The sequence below is a fragment of the Prinia subflava genome, chromosome Z (genome assembly GCF_021018805.1).
Source record: "Prinia subflava isolate CZ2003 ecotype Zambia chromosome Z, Cam_Psub_1.2, whole genome shotgun sequence".
NCBI classification, from domain to species: domain Eukaryota; kingdom Metazoa; phylum Chordata; class Aves; order Passeriformes; family Cisticolidae; genus Prinia; species Prinia subflava.
The window spans coordinates 98,315,256-98,335,297 of NC_086283.1; the positions used below are offsets into that span (position 1 = coordinate 98,315,256).

The window sequence follows — 20,042 nt, forward strand, 5'->3', positions numbered from 1 at the left end:
GGATTGGACTGTGTTTGTCTTGAGCTAGCAAAAATTGAAGGTTTTTCTTTCAAAGCACTCTCAAAATTTCACCCATGTTTGAGTGTGTGTTGTATTCCCCAAATGAGTAGTCCATGTGGAAAAAACCACTCTATAAACACATTTTGAAGTGTGGTGGAGCTCTTAGAGCATCCCAGAGGGTACCCAAGTAGTGTAACCTCTCTGTTCAAGTTTCCCTTGCTTGAAAAATGAAAATAATAGTAGAATCATAGAATGATTTTGGTGGGAAAGGACCATTAAAGACCATCTAGTTTCAACCCCCATGCCATGGGCAGGGACACCTTCCACTAGACCAGGACCCCATCCAGCCTGGCATGAACATGGGATGGGGCATTCACAGCTCCACAGTTTGAACACAGTTTGAACATCCCCTTTCAGGGATGGGGCATTCACACCTTCTTTGGGCAACCTGTCCCAGAGCCTCACCACCCTCACAGTGAAGAATTTTTCCCTAATATTCAATCTAAATCTACCCTGCTGTGGCTTAAGGCCACTGCCCCTTATTCTGTAACTGCATGACCTTGTAAAAAGTCCCTCTCCAGCTCTCCTGTAGGCTCCTTTCAGGTGCTGAAAGGGCACAGTTAGGTCACCCCAGAGCCTTCTCTCCTCCAGGCTGAACAACCCCAGCTTTCTTCACCTTTCTTCCTGCGAGAGGTGCTCCAGCCCTCTGATTGTTTTCATGACCCTAAAATAAGTATGTTCATGGGTCCTAAAAAATACAAGATTGCAAAAACTCACTGGGTTGTATAGCCAGCTTTGTTTCTTGTTGGCCTTGGAGAAAAGGGCAGCTCTTTGGCATAGTTTTCAGATTCACTGAAGGGCCTGAAAATGAGTTGGCTATTAATGGACGGTCTTAATGCCATTATGTGCCACCCTTTCCTCACCACTGAGTTCATAGCTACCCTTGAAATCCTCTGATACTGAAGGAACTATGTGTTGTGAGCATCTGTTCCATGTTTGTTTAATTTAATATGTTGTTTTTGGGAGAATTTCAGTGTAAAATGTCCTAGCATTTTTTTTTGTCTTCACTTAAAAAACTGGAATCATTGTTTCAGTCTTTAAGCAAGTACTGAATTAGTCTTCATATTTGTCCTGAGCAGTAATGTAATCAGCATAAGAATGGGATTAAATAATTCTGTTTCTCCTATTCATCCATCTTGCACTTCATTTTTACTGTAGTTTTCATACAGAACTGTATAGTGAGATTTTAAAGTGAACCTTTCTTCTCTGTCTTGTCTATTCTTTTCTGGTCCTACAGTCCTCTTCTGTTACATTATTCTCTTGATATATCTTGGCAACCTTATGAAGCTTGCTCAGAAAAGTTAATAAATGACTAATAGAAATTATTTATTTTTAATAAAGTTATACATTATTTTTTATAACTTTACTCACTCTTACTACTATATAGTTTGGATTTTTTATAAGTTATGAAAGTCTTCATTTAAATTATGCTAAAATCCATGCTGCAGCATGCAGTTATGTCATCCATACTGATGGATATTTTTTTCCCTCTGATTGTTTCAGGAAGTGTTTGTAGATCTCTTCTTAGTCAGAAGTATAAGTTGCCAGTGCTAGACACAATGTTTGTCAGAAAGAAGCACCGTGGGAAGGACTCTGGGCTGATCATGTTGGAAGACTTTGTGGATTCCTTTACTGAGGAGCCTCTTGGCCTGCGATATCCACTCTCATCCTTCATGTACACAGGCAAGCTCTTTAATTTTTCCTTCTGATCCTCTTTGAGGTTTCTTTACACGTCCAAATGAGTATTGTCATTCAAGCTCCATGTTTGTGGCCTCATCCTCAGCTTCTACATTACATTTTCTGCACTTTGGTGAAGGCTGAAAATCCTGATTTGTTCAAGATGAAGTAGTTCCTTATTCAGTTTTTAATCTTCTGTGTAATGCTAGGTTATTTGAACTCTGCTGGCTGCTGTGAAGTTTACCACCATCCCATTTCCCCCACCAAGCCTGTAGAAAGGGCTGACGTGTTTCTGTGTGGGATGTGATGTGTATCTGCCTTGTAGCACCTTTTGCTTGCTCACAAGGTCGTTTGATTCATGTTTTCTCTGAACTTCTGGTGAAGAGAAGAAACTGGGCTTTGCTTTAATTTGCTTATCAGAAGGCACAGTTCTAAAATAAAAAGTAAACACACATGGTGTTTAGCATTAGCAGCCTAACAGGACTATGACATGTAGGAAATGACATGGATTCTGGAAACTATGTTCTTGGGACTGTGTTCAGAGAAGAAGCACATTTCTTTTGCCCTGTTCCTCAAGGCGTGTTCTTTCTGAGGTTGTTTGCCAGGGTTCCTTCTATGAACGTTTTTATCTGGCCTTCTGAACAAGTAGAAATGTTCTGCTTTTCCAAGAACTGTCACTCGATCTGGTAAGACCTGATTTGTTAGGCTTCAACCAGGAAAATTACTTGAGCAGAATTTAATGACTAATTCATTTACATAGTCAAAAAATGACACAGTGGGGAACCTGTGCTCTGAAACTGTGCATCAGTAGTGAATCAGGTGAAAAAATGGTATTTTTTCTAGCTACTACCAAAGAATAATGTCAAAGCATGTATGCCTCTTCACCTGTAGGTTTGATAGAGGTATAGAGAGAAGAGAGATGGAAGGACAGCAGTGCAGAAAATATTCTGGAAGTGAGCAGTGATTAACCATTCAATGGTAACATGTTAACACGCCCACAGAGTTCTTGTCACAGGTGCCTACTACAGTGTGAGGTGACAAAAAGCACTTGATTACATCCTTTGCTTCTGTCCTGAGCTGGGTCTTGTAGTTGGCAGGAACAGTGACTAGTTGTCTTGGTTTGGAAAGACAGATGTCTGTCAAGGAAAACTGGAGTTTCCCTTGGAATGAAGAATGTAAAACCCTCTCCCTCCAAATTATTACAATTTTGCAATTAGGAGCTTTCAGGCAAAAATACGGGAATAGGAGTAACAGTTGTTTACTAGGAATATTAAAAATGCAAATGCATTAATACAAAAACAAAAACAAAAAAACAACAACAACAAAAACACCAAAAAACCCCCTAAAACCAACCAACCAAAAGTCCTAGAAAACCCTGATGGAGTCAGGAATACAACCTGACACCCTGTCGGCCAGGGTGTTGGTAGCAGTCCAAATAAATCCTCCTGGAGTGACAGATGTGGTTCTGTTTGAGTGGAGATGATCCTGTAGTGGTGGTGAGATGGGTCCAGCCTTCCTCCAAGAATCCAGTGGCAAACAGGCTGTCTTGGTGTTCCTACGTCTCAGTTTTTATCTGGGTAGGAATGTTTGGCTCCTCCCCACTGGGTGGAGCATCTCCCAATGGATGATGGAATGTGTCACTGGTGAGCCTCAATGGCCCATGAACAGAAGATATCCCCGAGGGTGGGCAGTGGTGACAGAGATCACAAACACTGCCCCACCTGGTTTAACAGCTGGGCTGTTATCAGAAGGCATCCACCCTCCTCCCCCTGGAGTTACAAGAGATAAAGGAAAAAAGAAAATCTCCCCAACTGGTTTCAACAGGTGAAATAGAATACACATTTTTTTTGGTTACATAAGCCAAGACATTAGTGAAGTAGCAAAAATCTCTGTGGGTATCAGGAAAAGAAGAAAATCCCATTCATCTTTGTTTGCAGTTTAAGATAATAATGGAAAGCATTTAAACCTATTTTAAGAAAGGATTAATTAAGAAGGATGTGTAGGGTAAAGCAATATCGTTTATTTCAGATTCAACTGTTTTGTTAAACAATTCTTTCTGTTATTGTTTGTATATGATTGTAGATTGCAAAATAATCTGATTTCAGATAAACTTTAAAAACTGAGGTGTATCTGAGTATATAGTATCTATAATATAATGGTTTTTCCTTTTGTTTGCTCAGCTTGTAAGCAGTACCTTGAGAAGTATCCTGGGCATAAAAACCTTTTGTGGCAAGTGGAGGGAGGAGGAGATTGGTTCCAGAGAAAGTCTATTATGTCTATAGTGCAAAAGGAAAATCTCAGAATTGCAGGTATGGATGCTTTGTTCTGTTGTTTTCTGACACTTTGTAAAAGTGTCTATTTGGACAAATACTCTACCAGTGACTTCTGTGAAAACTGTGTAGAAACTAGCAGATAGATTTCTCTTTGTTCTGAGACCTGTGAGATCATATGTGGGATGGTGTCATGTTAACCCCAGCTGGCAGCTAGGTACCATGCAGCTGCTGGTTCACCCTCTCCTCCCCCAGTGGGATAGGAAGGAGAGTCTGAAAAAAACCAGTAAAAACCTGTGGGTTGAGATAAGAACAGTTTAATAATTAAAGTAAGATAAAATGTAGTAAATATAATGAAAAGCAGGACGAAAACAGAGAAATACAACCCAAGGGAGAGAAGTGCACAGTGCAGTTGCTCACTACGTGCTGGCAGATGCTGAGCCAATCCCCAGGCAGCCCCTTCTGGCCAACTGTCCCCAGTTTGTATATTGAACATGAATTTCTGTGGTGTGCAATCTCCCTGTGGCCAGTCCAGGTCAGCTCTTCCAGCTGTGGTCCCTCCCAGCTTCTTATGCACCCACTCACTGGCAAAGCATGGGAAACTAGAAAGTCCTTGGCACAGGATAAACACTACCCAGCAACAATGAAAACAGTGTATTATCAACATCATTCTCATAATAAATTCAAAGCACTGCACTGTGCCAGCATCTAGGAAGAAAATGAATTGTATCCCTTTAGAAAGCAGGATGATACCCACTCCTTTTTTTGTGTATCTTTTATGTCATACCCAGGTTCTCTTCTTTGCAGTTCACCATTACCTTTCCTGTCTTCTGATATACACACACATCACACACATGTATCATTGCTCTAGCCTATGGGCCATTCCTCAAAATGTCTGTTGAGTTCCTTTAGTCCATGACTTTGAGCTCTATCTGTCATAAGAGTCCTTCAGGGCAGAAAAGATTTTGCATCAAGTTGGATTGTTGCACGCTGGAGCCAGTTCTGCTTCCATCACCATTGTACTTGTGGTTTCACAAAGTAAATGCTTCATTGGCCTGGGTTATTTTTACTCTTAATACCCTTGATATGGCAATTGAATGGGAATTAGGTTCAGATCCCCAAATTCAGAATTGTGAAAACAGGTGCTGTGAGGTACCCAGTTCAGTGATGGGCATATACCCATGAAAGAGACAAAATAAAGTGTTATATGGGAATGAACATCTTGCAATTTAGTTTATTGGTTACTCTCACTCAAAATAAAATCCCCAGAAGGAATGCAGGGAGTTCACCATTTTCCTGCATTACCTGCTAACTGGACCCAGGTCTGAGCAATCTCAGTTCCACAAATTATTTTGCCTTTTTCTGAAGCATGAATAGTGCAGACTGTTTTCCCCTGCATATTTATGAACATTACAGGAAATATATCCCTTTCTACAATGTGTATAAGTTCAGACTGTGCCAGACTGACTGTCAAATTCCCTAGTGTTTACTTAACAGGTGGCTTCTGCTAAATGTGTGTCCCAATGTTCGAAGGTCCTGCCACCCACTGCTCCAGGATAAATGGGTAACAGTCTGTTTTATCATTCCATTTTTTCTGGAGGCTGCTGCATGACAGAGAGTGTGATATTCCCACTCAGTGCCATGGTCTTTGGCTCAGTTGTCTATGATGTTGTTCAGGAAATTAATCCTACTATCTCATTCGGGAATTTCTGAGACTCTGTCATCTTCTTAAGGTTTCCTTCTCAAGGCCCACTCTTCCTGGTGGTGGCATGGGGTTCAGGCTATATTCTCTTCTCTTCTCTCCAGTGGTTGCTTCCACAATTATAAGCACATGACATTTTCCGTGGAGTTTTGGGGGAGTGTGATACACTCTATCAGCCCAGTCTCCCCATATTTCCGTTTCAGCTGTCATTCTCCCTACTAGAGAGGCTTTAACCAATTTGCCTGTTTAATTGCAGTGCATGATTCATATTCGTGGCTAATCTGTTTAATTGTATATGTGGTTGAGTCCACTCCTGGATCATGTGTCCACCTATAATTTGCACCTCGTCCTTGATTATCTGAGGTGTCATGGGTGCACCAAGCTAGAAATAATTTTCCCTTATATTGACAATTCTGATCCTCCTGAGTCACTTCAGTCTTAGCAGCCTGATGCACTTTCTGATGTTTCTGTGGCCCATTTCATGGTTGCATTAATCTCTATGCAAGGTACTTTCACTACCAGGTCCTCCACCCAGACAGCAGAATCTTGTCACAGTGTGGCAGCTCTGTGACAAGATAAGGTGGCCTTACCTTTTTGCTGCCAGTTGCTCTGATTCCATCACTGCAACCACCCCACAGGGCATTTGCTGCTACATGAGTCAGTGTAGAACTAAAATATTGGCCATTTTTCTCACTCAGCAATGCCTAAAGCCAGCTGGATGGCCTGCACCTCTGGTTCACCTTCTCCTTCAGCAACTTGTAGGAGACTGGTTCTCTGATCCTTTCCTACAACGTGACAGAACAATCAGTAAATAAGGCATATTTTGTCTCATTTTCTGGTAGCTTATTGTAGAACGAGTCCTCTTCAGTAAGGGTCACCTTCTCCTCTAGTGATATTCCAAAATCTTTTCAGGCCAGTCCTTGATCACTTTCAAGATTCCTGGACAATCTATTTGGTGCAGTATTTCTGCTGGTGCACCAATGTGGTGGTGACTGGTATTGTTACTCTTCTGTAGCCCCACAATACAAGGGTCCCCTCAGAGAAAATGCCAGGCAGACAGATGCTTAACTTCCCCTGCCTCCAAGGCAGCTGTGGTGAAAACCCAGTGATACCAGATATTTTGGGTCCTTGAAATATCCTCTCTTGAAATAGTTTGTGCCAAAGATGCACAGAGTCTCTGGGCCAGTCACAGTGGCATGCTTTTGCCGCTCACTCCCAGACAGGCTAGTCTCAGCCTCTAATATAGTCAGCAGTATATCCCAATATAGGGATCCCTCTGTCACTCCAGAACTACAAATGAGTTCTTCCCCTCTACAGCATGATGGGATTATGGCACACTCTCCACTAATGTCTGTTAGAGCCTTGTACTCCTGTGGGTTTGATGTTCTAGGCCACTGGATCCTCACATTCCAGTGAACTTGATTGAACTTCTCCCATTGAAAAGAGGCAGGGCCCTCTAGTACTGGGTATAGAATTCTCCACCCACTTCTTGTGAAAAAGGATCAGAATTCTTTACCATAGAATCAGGAGTAAGGTTGGCCATTCTGCTGTGTCTGGGAAATTGCCTGCTGGAGACCAGAGCAGCAGTTTTCCTGGAATAATCCACATCTGTCATTTGTTTTTCCTTGCAGTTCACATGCTCATGCCTCTAGGTGGAGGTGGATTTCCCATCTTATTTTTTCATATCCTTTCTGTGGTCCCACAGGATTTTAAAAACAGTGGTGTGTACTCTTTATCCTCTTTCTTTAGCAAAGGAATGCTCTCTTAATAGCTGAGATGCTTGTCTGTACAGGTGGGGAGTAGAACCTGTCTTCTTTTTATTGCTGGAACTCCTGGAGCTGTTTCTCATACATTTTGAACAGTTTTTTTTCCCAGTTAAGAGGCAAGTCCATAGGTAGGAAGAGAGATTTTCTTTGTCTTGCCAGAGTTTGCAAACCACTTCATCTACTGTGGGTACTTCTTCACCTCTCCAGGTCATTAAAGGCAATGAGTTGGGACGTGATGATGGTGGGCTACATATACAGATATCTGCCATGTGGGTTATGTGCATTGGGCTTTGTCTAGTTCTGTATGTGACTGCTCATAAGAAATCATCTCCAGCACAGCTAGCTCCCTCAGGACACCTCTCTCCATGGTGGGTAACATGGAATGTCTTCCTTGAAGACCTTTCCTTAACATTTGGCAAGCAACTAAGTGCCACACATCTGCTTGTTCCCCCTTAGTGGGGTGGGGAGGAGATTCTGGAAAAAAACCCCATAAAACCTCTGGATTGAGACAGGAACATTTAATAATTGAAATCGAATTATACAGAAGCATAATACAACAATGATCATAGTGAGAAGGGAGACAACAAAACCAGAAAAATAAAACCCAAGAGAGAGAACTGATACACAATGCAGTTGCAGTGATAGCCCCTCCCAGTTTATATACTGGACTTAACAACGTGGTATGGAATATTCCTTTGGTCAGATGTCCTGGCTGTGTCTCCTCCACAGCTTCTTGTGCACCTGCTCACTCAGCATAAATGAAAAGTCCTTGAATTAGAATAACCCCTATTTGGCACAACTAAAAGATCAATGTGTTATCACATGCTAAATTCAAGACAGAGCACTGTATGAGCTACTAGAAAGAAAAGTAACTCTATCCCAGCTGAAAGCAGAACAGATGGTTGTTATATGAAGGTACTGTAATTTTCTCTTTCTCTGTTTCCTCTTCTAAATCTTCACAGCAGAGGCCTCAAGGAAGGAAAATAAGAGTTTGCAAGCAGAGGACAATTTTTGTCAAACTGACATATCTGAAGCAAGTGGACCAAGGACTGAGGAAGAAACACAGCTAAGTGTAGGTACACAGTCTGTTACCTCTTTTTTTGATTGTATCATTATTGAGAAACCATTTATGAGAATTTATTTTTGCTCGTATCATTACAACCAGATTTGCCATAATGTATATAAAAGATAAATGGTTTTGTTGCTTTCTGTGTGGATGTAATGCTTCCCAGTGATGTAATGCTAATGACTGAGATAGATTGGTGAGTGTTTTCTTTTGTTTCCTTTTTTCTTTTTTTTTTTTTTTTTTTTTTTTTTTTTTTTTTTTTTTGTGGGCAGGTGGGGTTTCCCCATGCATGTAGAGAGTCTGTGGTGCAGCTGTCAGGGTCTGGAATTTGAGCTGTTTACTAGCAGATTACATAAAGGAGAGTATTTCAGCTGTCTCTGAGATTAAACTGTTTAGAGTGGATGTTTTTAGAGGTACACATCCATGTCACAGTTCAATACAATGGCTAATGTTAAGTTTGCATGGGGAGTTACACCTTGTCCACAGGAAAAGACTGCAGCTTTCTTAAATTGTGTTTGAGACAGCAGCCAGGTTACAGCTGCTCCTGGACAGGTGGTCTTGAAAATATTTGGGTCATTAAATATTATGAAGCTCTTTATTTCATTTGTGTTCTGAAGTCACACAGAATGTGCTTGGCAATCATATATAGCTCCAAATACTGTGAGCTTGGATTTGCATGCTTTAAGGACTGTCTGTGTTATTGGCATGAGCATGCTTTTGTAGAGTTCAGTGCTTTAGTTAATAATGGCTAAATCAGTGCTCTCAGATATTAATATTTAAAGTTTAGATTTGGAATTTAAGCCAAGTTTTCCCAATTGAGAAAATCAGTATTTCCCAAAGCAAAATTGACAGCGAAGTAGTGACGTTTTTAATCTCTCAATTACCAGAAGCAACAACTCTTAGTTGTCTTCCATTTGTAACAGTGTCTCTAGCCTCATCTCTGAGTTTTAGATGGATTCCAATAATAATCATATCAGCAAAATGATCTAAAAACTTACACATTTTGGTTGTAGAGCTACATGGATATACTTGGAGAAAATAACAAAGTGATAGTTGTTCTTTTGATTTTTGTTGCTGGGAGTTAAGAAGTCAAGCCCTGTCTTTTGCCTTTTTCCAGAGGAAAAGAGAGTTGATCCCAAGGAGGTCCAACTCCTCACAGCTTGGTAAAGCTGCTGGCAGCTCTGAAATTGGCATCTGCATTATCTGTTAGCAGTTCAGCAGTGGTTTGAAAATTGTTGGACCACCTAAGTAAATAAAATATCCCACCTTCCCCCAAACCATGAAAAAACATTCCCCAACATCAGTTTTCACCTTTCACTTAGTGCTCCCTATTTGGTGCATTTTGATTCTAGACTCATTTGTGGTTAGTTTACAAATGCTTCTATATTTAATACTCACTTGAAAATAGCTCAAACAGCAGAATGTAGACATGGCCACTTCTTGCCCAGCCTTCTTCCACTTCAGTATTGGAAGTGAGACTGTAAGAACGGACCAGGATAATTGCTGTTCTAGATTATTACTAGCAGCTAAGAAGAAATAATGTGCATAATTTTATTTTAATATGTAGATTTTGTACTCACTTTACTGTATCAAGTGCTGAATCCTCAGCTAACTTGCAGAAAAAAATTAAGGTATTGGGATGATGCAGAGAAACAGGAGACAAAAAAATCTCTAGGCTGGGGGACTTAAGCAACCTCTTGTGCTGACTGTGCATGTAAGCTGCATTACTGATAAATCACCAAGTTCTGTTTTTTCTTATTTTTTACATGGGTTGCTGTATTCCATTGGATGTCATGATAAAAATAAAACTATAGAATAGGATACAAATATATACATGAGACTTTGCAATTAAATTTTGCCAGCCACTGCAGTGGTTTATATAGAAAGGGGTTTTATACAGAAAGGGGAAACAAACAGAAAGAGGCTCCTATAACTGAATTGTGTGGACACTTGTTATAAGCAGAACTGTTAGGAAAAAATCTTGGTAGTATTGTTTATAGTGACAGGTCACCTTCAAATCTTATCTTCCACATTGAGGCCAGAAGTGAAACACAGAAAAACTAGTCATCTCTGGCATAAAGGGGACTTTTAAAAGATATTAAATTTGTTGAGACAGAAGACTTAGGTATAAATCAAGAGTTATTATAGCTGCTGTTTTATAGGATCATTACTATGAAAAAGTGTTTTAGAAAGTTGCAAGCATGGGTAAGATTATGAAGTTATTTTAGTCAATTCAGAAGATTTTAAAATAACATTAGCTTTGTTTTTGCACCACAGGCTGACTCTCAAAAAGGCAAAGAATCAACAGATGTCCACGCAAGCACATCTGAAGGTAAAAATAACCTTGGTTATCAGTATTGCAATTACTCTAGATCAATAGTTTTGCAGGCTATTTTACAGCTTTCTGTTTTACTTCATTTGTCTGTAAAATGGATATAAATACATGCCTTCTGCTTCTGCTATGAGACTCAACTCATATACCTTTTAGAGGAATTCAGATGAAATTGTTGTGAGTCTTGGTAAAAAAAGGAAAGTACCACAATGAAATGCTATTTTACTGGCACTCAATTCCTTTCACTATTTAGTGGCACTAATTTCTTTCACTGTTTTGGTTGGGGAGGTTATATGTAGATCTTAGACTGAATTTGTTCACCTGAGTTTTCTTTTTGTGTTGTTCTCCTAAGACCCTAACGTCACTCATGTTTCCATCTGGACACGAAGCAGTCATTTAAAACGTCAGAAGCTAAGCAAATACAGACAGGAACCTGGCCTTGAAGCTTCCCAACGAGATGAGGAAAATGCTCTTCAAGTGTCCAAAAGCAGGTACCAGGAGCCCATTTTTACTGAATTCTTATTTTGTTGCCTGGGCAGTCACAAACTACATTAGTCTCAGAGTGTGCAACTGGTATTTCTCCTCCTTTCTTCCTACTTTACTTGCTTGATTTTAAAATTACTAAAAGTAAAGTCTAATGCAAGAAAGCAAGAAAGGAAAGTGAGACATCATTTGAAGAGTGATTGCACCAAAATATAGTACCTGTGAAATCTCAGTAGATACTAGATATAATAGGAAAAGAGTGAAGGATGAGAGTGTCCTGTTGTACAATCTATATTGATAGTACAATCTGAATCTCTACAGTGGTAAAAATACTTGTATTCACAGCATAGTTTCTTGAGATAATATATCTGGACTTGTATCCATAATGCTCTGTGTGGTCTCTGAGGAGGTGTCCCTTCCTGACTTCTTGTTATGGTTGATAGGTTGCAGTAAAACGTGACCTGACTGCTCAGCTTGGGAGCTGGTTACTGCTTGTCAGCTAGTAACAGGTGCTGTAGGGACCCAGGCCTTCAAAGGAAAGCCCTTTGCTCAGAAAATGTTTTAAACCATCATGTCTGATCTAACATCCTGAGAAGAACCCCAAAATATTTCCAGTTTAAATGATGTTAACCTACTGTAACAATCATCAGATGTGGATGTGAAGAGTAGTATGACTTCTGTGCCACAACAGTTCTTACAGGACAGGGCTTGGAGTAATAATTGGCACTGGCTTTCCATTCAGCACATCTATTTTAAGGAAATAAATAGCCCCTTCCTCCCTCACAGACACAGTGTGCCCACCCCACCCTGCTCCCTGTGTATGTGTCCCTCTCATTCTCTTCCAAGGAAACCAACTTCAGCCCCCAAAGCCTCTTTTTGCCAAACTGAGGATAACTTGATTGTTTTTCCAGGAAATCACTCAAGCTTGTTCCATGAGTTTTCTTTAAACACAATTAGGTGTGGGTGTTTTCTTTTTGCAGTTGAGGCCTTCAACTAGGTGCTGCCTAATTTTTCTGTTTAAATTGCTCTGTGGAATTACAGATGTTGTATTGCTGCACTGTCAGTGTCACTGCTCTAAGCTGGTTCTAACAGGTTAAGTGGCACAGTTTGATGCTGCCACAGCTTAATAATTGGTTGCTACTAATGATTGGCTAGCTCCTATGTGAGAGGACTAACCTGATACTGAATGTCAAATTTTGGGCCATGCAAAATTAAGCAAATGAGGCATTGCTGTCACGCTGAAATGAAGGCAACAGAGCAGGGTTCTGTATCAGCTTGGCCCTTTGCTTCCATGCACACCAAATAAAGAAACAGGGTCTTCTGTTGTGCACTTTCCTGTGGAGTGTCTTCACCTCAAAACTGGCATGGAGAATAAAACCTTCCAGTACTGCCTTTACTGTGAGATCACAGAGTAGACTCCTGTAAATCTACTGCATGCACATTTTCTTTGCTTGTATGTAATAGTTTCAGTTCATCTAAAATGAGAATTGAATATTTGAGTTACTGTTACTACTGTGCAGTACTGGGGCAGTGCATCAGCACTTCCATCTCTAGCTATTTGCTCATGTAATCTCTAGCTGATGGCAACTTCTTCACCCATGATGTGTTTGCCTTGAATTATTTTCCAGTCATGGCCTTTGTAATATCAGTATTTTCAATACAGTTGCTTTCATATTCCATAGTTTGAAACCATTTCTACAGTGGAGATTGGGGGGAAAAAGAAGTTGCTGCTTTTCTTAACTCCTTGTAGCTTTTAAATATGTAATGCATCACTACTTTCTAAACTTGAAATAACAAATCTAGAGAAATTTCATATTTCTTTCCCGTAAAATGGAAGTGAGACAGATGCAATTTTATAACTGCCAAAGCAATTTTCCTAGTTGATATTATTTTTTTTCCTAAAGAGGAGTTAGCCATTTTTAGATGCCTTTAGTTTTCCTGATTCACATTTCCTGTGAGGGGAATGCAGTACGTAATTGGTCATGCAAGAATTTCCCTGCTGAGATCACCAATTTCACATGTTAATCTAAAAGATGTGTCTTAATACCTGCTACAGGCCAGAACTTCTTGCCCACACGTCTGAAAGCTCTGAAGACGTAGCAGAAGTGCCTAAGGTGGATACTGTTGAGAAGGATGAGGAAATAATTGTTGAAAATGATGGCCAGTCTGTGTCAGAAGGGGAAATGCACGCATCATCCTCTGAGAAACAAAGCGAGACGGAGGTGAGCTGGATGGGATAGCAATAGCAGATGGGTTCAGAATACAGCTACAGTTTCTGCTAATAGTGGTCCTTGCTCCATGTAACTCTCAGCTCTGATTTTTTGGACCAGTGCTTCGTGAAGAATCTGATAATCTGTATCTGAGAGGTTAAGGCTAGTACGGAATTAGTTTCAGGGAATATTTCACTCCAGTTATTTTGAACAATAGAGTTTGTAGGATCTTCAGTAAGGTGAATTTCTAGCTTCTCTACCACACTAATTTTCTTCATTGGTTTCTCCTAATAAGAAATTCCAGAGAACTGGGATAAGGTCAAGATCTGACCCAGTATCTGTAATTAAAAAAAAAAAAAAGTTTTTTGAAGAAGTCGGTAACTGGTATGCTTCAGTGACTTCTATTGTCTCTTTTCACTTCTCCACTTAAAGCTTGCCTATTGGATTTAACCATCAACTTTAAATCCAGCTTCTATCTTCAACTTGTTAACAACCTAAATTTAAATTTCTGAATATTCTTTGTGCCTAGCAATGCCCTCAGGGTTTTATGTTCTTACTGATGGATGAGTAAGTGGACCTTACACATGTTGGGTTCAAGGAATGACTGCAGCAGGCATGAGAGATGCATTAAAAACTTCTTGGCTCCTGACTGTAAGCTGTGGTCATATATTTAGTGCAGGTGACAATAAGACACTAATGCTCTGCCTAAGTTAGCTAATCTGTATTAAGTTCTGTGGCCTTAGTACACAATTCTAGATATCTGAGCTATCTGCTTCTCACATTAAGCTGCAAATTTAGATCACATGTACACCCCATTAGTGCTGGGGAACAATAGCTGGGTATGGTCTTGATTCACCAATGTGATTTACTTTTTTTAGGAAATGCCATCAGAACCTCTTAATGGTGAGGTAGCAGAAGAAACTGGCAAGGCCTCACTCATGGCTGAAGGGGAGACAGTAAATGAGGTTCCAGGTGGTGAATCAAGATTGCTGTCTGAGAATCAAGGAAAAGAACCTGTAGCACTGTCTGTTCCATTAACCCCTGACACTCCAGCAAAACCTCCAGAAGACACCGAATCAGAAAAGGTGAGAGAACTGAAACAAAATGTGAAGTCATTTCTACTTCAAAGTGTATGTGTCTTGCAGGGATTTTTTTTTCCTTTTGTTTAACAGAAAGTAGCCCCTAACATTGCATGAAATTATTGGGAGAAGTGATTATTAAGACAGATGATGTAAATCCATAAGGAGACTACACTAACATTTCTGTTTCAATGTGCAGAAGTGGGACCTTTATGCATGTGATACCCAAAAGAAAGATATATTTGCAGCAGTTTGCCTTGACAGTCATGAAACTGCTGTTTCTCACTAAAATACTGGTTTGGTAAGAGTGAAAAGCCACACACTTACTTTGTCTAGTAATTCTTGCCTGATGAAGTGTGCAGATAATTAACACTGCTAAAATGCCTTTGCTTTCAGACACAGGTTTTACTGGGGTTTTTTTGTTTATAGTCCAAAAGAAGATTATTATATGCTAGCAAAACAATAATTGTATTTGTCTAAAATTTTTCCCTCGGGATTAATATCAGAGTGCTTTTTCTATACCTCAAATTATTCAACTATTTTGAGCAATTGGAAAACGACAGAGCAACTCTGGATATGAAATACAGGTCACAAAATAGTCTTGTGCAAAGAGGAGGACTGCCTTGTTAAGTTATGTGTGTAGAATTAAAAACCTGCTGAATGTTGAGCTATCCTCTGAGGTTGATAGTTAGGGGCAGTAGTTGCTCAGTGTCTTTTACCTTCAACTAATTGTCCTTTTGATTGTTTTGACACCCTCCACCCACAGGCTTTGAATGAAAATGATTCAGAAATGCTGACTGAAGAAGTCACCTCGGTGGAGAAGGAGGGCACCGAAGAACAGCAAGAACCTGAAAAGGCCAGCTCTGAAAATGCACCTGCTTCAGCATCAAAGGAAGAGCCTTCTGACAATGGCCTGCCCAACTCTGTGGTAACTGAGGCAGCAGAGGAGCCTGTTTCTGAAAACTTACCTTCCTCATTAGAAGATCAAAATGAGGAGGCAGGGCACAACTCGCAGGAGGCCCCCGCTGCCTTGAGTCAGAGCTCCTTGGCAATGGTTGAACTTGAGGGTGTTCCTTTCCAGCAGCCCTCTGGGCAGGAGGCACAGAAGAACCAGCTGGAAGAGCCCCCCGAGGAGTCTGCAGAGCAGGCAGATCACTACACGCAGGCAGTGGCAGAGAGGGCTGCTGACAGCAGCTCTGAGGAAGCAGAAATTGAGGTGCCCATTGTAGATCGGAGAAACCTGCGGAGGAAGGCTAAAGGCTACAAAGGTCCGCCCAAGAAGAAAGGAAAGCCAGCTTAAAAATCCAACAGTGATAATTTATCTATTTATAACAAGGCTATTTTGTGTAAAACATTAGGTGTAACTGCACCATATGTGGCACAGGACACAAGTATTTAAAATTCTGGGTTGGATTTCCTCTTGGGTTCATCACCTTTCCTCAAGTTCTGTTTTTGTGGTGTTTTTTTTTTTTTTTTTTTTTTTTTTTTTTTTTTTGTATTTAACCACTAAAAATTGAACTTCTTTGTAGTATGAAAGTACATAGCTCCACCCTTCATAAAAAACACTTGCTGAATAAATACAGTTGTGTTATCAAAGAGAATGGTTTGTATATTTGAGGTGGTAGTCATGGAACAAAAATAAAATGTGAAATTCTGGTTCTGTCAAGGTCCCTTAAATTGCTATAGACTTCTGTGTCACTGGACATCACTTGAGATAATTTTTTTTTTTTAAATAACTTTGTGTTCTCTACTGTGGGGAAAAGCAGAACAAGAAAAACCCTTCATTGTTTCTTGTTCCCTTCCCACATGCTTAAGAGACTAAAAGAATGTAAAATTCTTCATTCTAAGTCTCAAAATGTACAAGAAGGTGCAGCTCAGTAGATCAGTGCAACGTGAGCAGCACTTGTCTTTCATGAGAATCACTTGAAACAGCTGAGTTGGTAGAATGCAGAGCAGTGTCTGCCACAGTGCTGCCTGATAATGGATTTCTTGAGCAAAGGTTAAGAGATCCCTACGCAGTAAACTCTTTGTAGCTTCCAAAGCAAGCATTTTGGCAAGCCCAGGTTTTCCCAGAGTGTATGGAATGAAGCCTCTGTATGGAATCATTTGAACTGCCTTCCTAACTACTTGCATGTACTGAGTGGGTACCTGATTACTTGTTGCATTACAGGAAAAGGATGTGACAGCTCTCAATCTTGTTTTGGTCTGAATGGAAGTGGTTCTTTGTGTTTCCCAAATACTTGGCTGGTGCTGTGGGGTTACTATTAAGATGTTGTGTCTTCCAGGTGTGTGACTCCTGTGAGCACTGACATTTCAGGTGGTTGTGATATTTGTTAGTGTGAGTATTAGTGGGTATTTCAGCAAATGCTTGTTTGCCAAACTTCTATGCCTTTAGGAGTTAGGGGGTGATATACCTTGCAAATACGTCTGATTCCCACTTTTGTTTTCTAACTTGAGTGTAACTCCTGGGATGATAGCTTCCCTGTTGATGACTTTTTTTAAGCAACCAAACTTTGCTGTATGCAGACAGGAATAAACCCAGATTTTCATGCTGATTTCCCCTCTGAGGTTCTCTTGGCAAACCGTGTGTTTAACTTGTCACACATACCTAAGTTAGCCTTAGTTTGCTGTGTGTTTTTTTCTTGTAAATGCAGCTCCTTTTGTAATGGGCTAAAAATTCAGAAATAAAAGAGCAACGATTCTGAGAACAGGAAATGGCTCCATTTTTTGTCCTGTATATGCCTTTTCCAAGATGTGTGAACTAGTCCTTCAGTGTCTCAAAAACAGAGGTACAAGGTTCACTTGAATAGTTGCAATGCTGTCTTAACTTTTATCCCTTTATGGAGGTAATGTAAGAATCTAGGTTTTGGATTTTTATGCTTATACAGTTTAACTCTATTTTTAAAATATTTTAACTATATAAGATACATTCATACTATTTTTTTCAGGTGATGAAGTATCATGCTCCTTTTTAATCTGTCAAGGGCAACTTGCAGAAAAAATTAGGCAGTTTTAAAAAACTGTGTTACCTAAACTTTAGATTCAGGGTGTGTGACATTACTGAGTTAAATCTGGGCTTCTTGAACAATTGCATGTAGCTGTACTATCTTAACAATGTACATACAAATACTTGTTATGAACCCCATGACTGATAAATATTCAAGATCTTTCCTGATTGTGTGTAAACATATTCAAGTGAACCTTAGGCATTTCTAAAACTCTTAAAGCTTTCTAAATAAAGCACATAAGACAAAATTTTTGTTATTTTCTGGATGGCTTCTCTTTTACTGCTGAGATTAATTGTTTTAAAAAAAGAAGTGGCTAGAAAACACTTCTGTTGCATTGATAAGAATTGGGGATTTTTGAGGACTGATGGCCTAAAGTAGAGTGGTTGTATAGAGTATACTGCAACTCATCTTTATTTTTAGGGCAGGATTTACTGAAGATTAATCTCCTGAGTCCTTGAATTGATACAAACATATCCACTTGGAAACAATTAAGTATTCTTTTACTTATAAGCCACAGTAATTTCAGTTATTCCAGGTGGAGTTTCAGTATGTATGTTTATCACTTATATTCCCGGTGAGGCTGGAAAACTCCTCATGAGAAGGTAATTTCACTCATCTGGCTTTTAATTTTCATGGCTAAGTTGGAATGATTTCAACTGGTATCTTTCTTTTGAGATATTTGCAGAGTAAATACATAAGGATTATGATACTAGGATAGTTTTGGTTTCTACTGAGAACAATAAAATTCCTGATCTCATTTCAGTGAGTCAGTTTTAAATAATGAACTCAAATTCACATGTTAAAAGTATACCCTTGAGTAGATATCTCTGTAAGTCTGGGGTGCCTGGGATAATAGCTGATGAGCAGACTTCTACAAACAGAGGGTGGGCAGTTGTGGTGCAATTAGCAATTCCTATAACCAGTACAGTCTTAAAAAGTGGACACCAAAGGACACGTTTTATTTCTACAACAACTTCTTTGGCATCAATCTTTCTCCAGTAAATGCAGAGTAGCAAAATCAAAATACTGACTTTAAATAATAATTTCTATTGCTGTACTGATTGTCCCACAGGAACAGTAGTTCAATACCTTATAAATTCTGTTACACTCATGTAAGGGAATGTGTCTGACAACTATCTTGACTGGAGTGTTTTACCTTGGGGACTATTAACATCAAACTCTTAAACAATTTTAAAGATCCTATTCCACCAGCAATGAATGATTAAAACATCAACTTTACACAAGTTTGTACCAAATGTTATTACAACATGCTGTGGAACTATGTGTGTACAGTGAAAGCAGGCAGTATTATTTTTGAGCTTTATTTAGTCTAGGAATAGAGTTTAAAGAACATTACTTTGTGACTTCAGCCTTGCACTTACATGGTAAATGGTTTTGTACTTGAATCCAATATTTGTTCAAATGTCTGTCTTGTACTGCTTCTCCCATATTCTCTCTTGGTCAATTTTAATTTAATGCAGAATTCTTGTTTGCTGTTCTCCTGTTTCATAGTCCTTCGCATGAAAGTGTATACATCTTATTTCAAAAGCCCCCTAACTTATTTCAAATTATGTCCAACCTTACTGCTTTTTTGTACCATTTCATTTGTAAATGTCAGTAATTAAATTGATCATTTACAATGTCCTTGACGCTATTAGCAATGAATTGGCCTAAGTTTCAGCTTCCTTGCTTCTAAGTGACTGTTCTAAAATATTACTATGGGGATACACTTTAAATTTATTTCCACAGATATGGTGTTAGATGTTTTCTAAACTAGTGATACCCTGTTTATAAATCTTATGAAAGATGTATTGCTATTGCATAGTATTGTACCTTAGTCTTGTTACTGTGTTTTTTTTGTTTTTTTTTTTTTTTTTTTTTTTTTTTTTTTTTAGTACTGTCTTGGCTGCTTTTGAAATGTTTTGAAGTAGTAATAAACTCTTATTTTGTGATTACTTTTTGCTTCGTTTTTAATATTTGAGTCCTCTCTGCTATACAGGAAGCACATTTTAAAGTGGTTCAATTCACTGGAACTATAATTCTGCAACCTGTCTCTTCTACAAAGGAGTTTTTTAAAAATCAGAAATTATTAATTAAAAAATCTTGTATCGATCAAAATAATTTTCTTTGGCTTATGCATCAGAGTATTTTTTAAAAAAGCAGCAGAATAGGCTCTTCTGAATGCTATGGCATCCATTCTGCTGTTTATATCAGTTCTGCAAGATGACATGAACTTAGGAGTTATTAATGTTGTTTTCTACAGACAAGCCAACCAGCAATGCTGTAACACACTCCCCTACTGTGTGGTACATTAAAATATCATAAGTGCAATTGTGTTTTTCAGCCAACAAGTTATGTATTTATAGCACTAAATGTAGTAAAGGCTTTC

At 39.2% G+C, this 20,042-nt stretch overlaps 1 protein-coding gene across 2 annotated transcripts in view; it reads left to right on the plus strand.

The window, feature by feature from the left end:
• The window catches only part of LOC134564491 (soluble lamin-associated protein of 75 kDa-like), a 38,981-nt gene extending 19,179 nt beyond the window's left edge, over positions 1–19,802 (plus strand). The window contains exons 6-13 of one of the 2 annotated variants that reach the window (XM_063423380.1): positions 1,564–1,743; positions 3,918–4,046; positions 8,438–8,547; positions 10,819–10,873; positions 11,226–11,364; positions 13,413–13,578; positions 14,445–14,651; positions 15,412–19,802. In XM_063423380.1, the coding sequence (XP_063279450.1) occupies positions 1,564–1,743; positions 3,918–4,046; positions 8,438–8,547; positions 10,819–10,873; positions 11,226–11,364; positions 13,413–13,578; positions 14,445–14,651; positions 15,412–15,945 (1,520 nt within the window). In that variant the 3' untranslated portion in view covers positions 15,946–19,802. The remainder of the gene's footprint in view (positions 1–1,563; positions 1,744–3,917; positions 4,047–8,437; positions 8,548–10,818; positions 10,874–11,225; positions 11,365–13,412; positions 13,579–14,444; positions 14,652–15,411) is intronic. The other variant, XM_063423381.1, reaches the window with a different exon arrangement.
• Positions 19,803–20,042: the final 240 nt, after the last annotated feature.